Here is a 4,467-nt window from a genome sequence, read left to right on the forward strand (position 1 = left end):
CTCCGATAATATACCCAGCACAGGCAGCAAAACAAAATCCTTTGCTGTCTGAGCTGGAAATAAGCATTTTCCAAAAAAATAAATAAATAAATAAAATATGGTTTTTCATTTCCTGTCCGTTCACACATTCTGAACCTTCGGAAGCACTTGTGTTGGCTGTCTGGGCGTGGGGGAAGCAGGAGCTATCATTTTTGCACATGAAATCGGAATAAATGTCACCCTGGGGGTGATTTCTCACACCTCAGGTAAAAGCGGAGTGATAATCCCTGGAGGGAGCTCACCGCTTGATGCAGACTTGATATCGAACGGACACGTAACAGTGAGGCTGAGGGTCTGAACAGGCAATGTCGCGACCACCTACGGACATCAAGACCGAAGTCTTGATAATCTAATTCATGCAAATGGTAAATGTATGAATGTGTATGAATGCATGTTTGTATGAACGCATGAATAAATATTTCTACACGAACTGGCGGGTTCCCCCACTGCACCCTGGGAAATGAGCGCTGTGATGTCACCGTGCTGGATGCTGCCGCTGCACGGCTCTCCTCTTTGAGGCCAACGCCCTGGACCCCTCCAGACTCGCCGTTGTGGTCCTCCGTCACTAGTCACTCTTCTGTGAAGTTTTTGGGCTACATTCCCCTATGAAAGGTGCTTGTATAAAGGTATTATTAATTATTATTATTACTTATAATAATATTATTATTATTATATGACCATGAAATGCACTTTTTGTATGTCGCTTTGGATCAAAGCATCTGCCAAATAAATGTAATGTAATTATTATTATTATTATTATTATTATTATTATTATTATTATTATTATTATGATGTTGTTGAAACACTGGCATTTTATAAAAACCAATGGGAGGTTAATGACCTTTGCTAAAGGGCACAGTGACGGGGGCCCTATCAAAGCAACCGGCGGAGTCACAGCCAGGTTCCCTTAACCCTGGCCCACTACGGACACAGCACAGTATCTGACACGGGCTTCTAGAGAGTTCTAACAGGCGACGCCTTCCCTCACAAGTTCAATCCTATCCCTGGGGGGTTCATGTTCGCTAAAGAGGAATAAAGCGCACGCACATTTCAGAAAAAAAAATATGGAACGGGTATGGAATGGACTGATGAGTAAGAGAAGAGATACCAGCACACTGTGTTATTAACATGTAAGCTTGATGTGCAAACAGCACTTCGACCTGAAAAGTTCTTTGTCAGGTGCTGCTTATACCTTCGCAGGTGTAAACATTGTGCCATTGAACCCAATTTAGGGCTTTTTAATGTGATGTGCAGGTATTTATTTTTCCTATTCAAGGGTTCTAAAATGGTTCTGATGGTTCTGACAAAATGGAAGAATGCTCTGTTTGTAATTTTGTAATAAAAACCAAAACAAACGGTTTTTATCAATGCGTTGCGAGCAAAGGTCACAGGGTTCATAATATTCCATCGAATTCAACCCCTCCCCCCTCCCCACCCCTCAACCCCTCATCTCCCAATTGGGGAGCATATTGCAATAAACGTTAAGTAAACAGACCACACCCCCTCATCCACATCCCAGGCTGTTCACTAGCCCTCTGTGCTGGTTGGAGTAAACACACACAGAAAATGGGGTGTCCCGCTAGACCTTCAAGAAAATTTTAAAATGGGGTCCCATGTCCGTGGTTTCAAAATGGTCCAGGTTTTTTTTTTTTTTCTTTTTTAAAACTCAAAAGGAAGGGAGAAATAATTTCAAGGTTAGCATCACAAATGCATACTGCATGTATGATATGTGCATATGTACAGATGAAACATTTATAAGATTTTTAAACATATAATTTAAATATATAATTCAACATCTACAGTAACCTAAGGCACAACAGCACGTGGTCACTTAAGAGCTTCCGTCTCTCTCCTCATCACCCATCAACAAAATTAGATTATATTCCAAAAAAAAAAAAACATTTCCCTTAAATTTCTTTCAAACAGTTACTGTATTTTACATTATCGTTTCCTTACCAGGTGCATCCTGACCTGGTCAGTGCGCACGGTTCTTAGCTTACATGTTGCCCATTTCTACGGCCAGATAGACACACTGACCTGCTGGGGTCACGCTGGCGTTTGCTACATTTCCATTAGCCTCAGTCTGCTGTGCCTCAGGAAAAAAAACGCTGATTCTCAACCCTGTTGTGACTTCCCAAACGGAAGAGAGAGTTTCCTGAACGTAAAAAAATGATCTAGACCTCGATAAGCGGTTCGGAGATCCGCTTATCGGCGAAGCAAGCTTGTTGAAAACACGAAATATAAAAAAAATATAAATGCGCATTAGGACGAGCAGAAACAGTCATAATTCCAGAAGGAATTCACACTACACCCTGGTTACAGAAAAAGCAACCCTTTTCAGGTGTAGTTGATAGACTCTGTTGTTCGGCAACCATGTTGCTGGAGTATTATTGGTTGTTTTTCTGATGGGTAACGGCGGCTGCATTGCTACTAGGTCTAAATGTGCGGTGACAGGGAAGGTAATGGAAACACAGCTGTGGTTGGGCCAGTTATGCCTCTGTTATTAAACCCAGAGTAAAACTAAATAAATAAATAAATAAATAACTGTACCTTGCTTTCACTGTGTCCATTCACATATTTTGGTTTGTGCCTTTATAAAAATGACTGTGATGGAATCAAATGGTCAAGCAAATGTAGACAAAAAAACTCCCCTGGGCTGCCTGTACTCGTACCCTATGAATACAAAAAAAAAGAAAGGGCACAGTGGCAGGAAGGGGAGGAGCTACTGACCAATCACATGTGCTGGCCAATCGTACCACTGCTTGCAAGGTTTCGTTGACCAATCGCAAGACTGCCGTGAATGCACTGGCCGATGACTCAGCAATGCTGCGTGGTTGTGTTGGCCAATCATGCTACTGCTGTGTGACCGAACTGGCCAATTGCAGGCCACCGTTGTGCGGTCACACAAGCTACCACAGGCACGGGCAGACATGGCTAATCAATCGTCGCACAACCACAAAAAATAGGGCTTTAGCTCGGGCGAGGGTGACGGAACTCAACAGACAACAACGAAACGCCCAATCTGCTCACCGATACCACAAAACAGTACCTCACAACGCACAGAGGTGCCATGACACGTTATAGGACCTCACCCTTGGACCCGCTGCGTCAAAAGCAGTAAAACACGAAACCCACACGCACTCGCACGCGCACACATACCTGTAATGACCTGCTTTCGCCCTTTCTTTCATCCTAGAAAAATCTCTCAATTAATAACGACGCTGAGATTTTACTGGGGTAGGAGGACTCGAAGGGCTGAGAGGGAAGTCAGTAAATGGCTAAATCCTGAGTTATTCAAAAGAGAGTTATTTTAATAAGAAACACCATGACGACATCAAAAATAAATATGACTATAGATATATCGTTATCCGACACAGTATGTGTAGTGTAGATATGTCGCTTGTTTTCCTAAGCTTATTTTTCTCTTCTTCAAAATATAAACCAATAAGCAGGGCCCCTGACAGGGGGCGGAGTCCTGATAAGAGCTGGAGGTTCAGCCTCAGTCCCTTCTCCCCGGCCCTCAGCGTGACCAACTCTCTCGCCAAAAATAAAACGGCTCTCTCTTCCTCCTCCTCCTCCTCTTCCTCTTCCGCAGACCTTCCCCTTCTCTCCCATCGTCTTTCTCCGAAAGTGTTTGTCTACCGTAGTCCCACAACCCCGTTTCATTCCTCTGTCAACTTCGCTCCTCCAGGCTCGAGAGCAAAGGAAGAGAAGCGGAGGCGAGACCTCGGGTCATGTGACGGGAGCGATGACATCGTCTCTCTCTCTCCGGGCCGCCATCGGACCGAGGCCCGCGTGGTTCAGACACCCCTCGCCCCCCCCCCGTCCCACCCCTGCCCGTCCCCCCGCGTCCCAGCCCCCCTGCAGTCCTTTTCGTTTCGGGAGCATCTCCGCGACGACGGGCTTCGGGACGAAGGGGTTGCGCAGGGGGTCGCGGCGCGTTGCTATGGGTGACGGGGAGAGGGCCGGACATGGGCGTGGTCACACAAGGTCGTCGTAGTCGAAGAGCTTGGAATGCTGGCGAGTCTTCCACAGGCGGAAGAGGCGGAAGTCGAAGTACATCTCGATCATCTCTTTACCTGGAGCCGGGGCGGACGGACGGACGGACGGACGGACAGGGAAAAGAGAAGAGGAGAGAAGAGTCAGCCGTGGTGTGATTGTGAGTATGTAAGTGTATGTGTGTGTGTGTATGTAAGTGTGTGTGTGTGTGTGTGCATGTAAGTGTGTGTATGTGTGTGTGTGTGTGAGTGTGTGTGTGAGTATGTAAGTGTGTGTGTGTGTATGTGTATGTGTGTGTATGTAAGTGTATGTGTGTGTGTGAGTGTGTGTGTGTATGTAAGTGTATGTGTGTGTGTGTGTGTAGTGTGTGTGTGTATGTGTGTGTGTGAATGTGTGTGTGTATGTAAGTGTGTGTGTGTGTATGTGTGC

At 45.6% G+C, this 4,467-nt stretch overlaps 1 protein-coding gene across 1 annotated transcript in view; it reads right to left on the reverse strand.

Annotated features, from left to right (window-relative positions):
- Positions 1-3,891: 3,891 nt before the first annotated feature.
- Positions 3,892-4,467, reverse strand: part of nsmfa (NMDA receptor synaptonuclear signaling and neuronal migration factor a) — a 40,531-nt gene continuing 39,955 nt past the window's right edge. The window contains 1 exon segment of the mRNA XM_064308860.1: positions 3,892-4,118. Within this exon segment, the coding sequence (XP_064164930.1) occupies positions 4,021-4,118 (98 nt within the window). The 3' untranslated portion in view covers positions 3,892-4,020.

The sequence above is a fragment of the Anguilla rostrata genome, chromosome 14 (genome assembly GCF_018555375.3).
Source record: "Anguilla rostrata isolate EN2019 chromosome 14, ASM1855537v3, whole genome shotgun sequence".
Classification (NCBI taxonomy): Eukaryota; Metazoa; Chordata; class Actinopteri; order Anguilliformes; family Anguillidae; genus Anguilla; species Anguilla rostrata.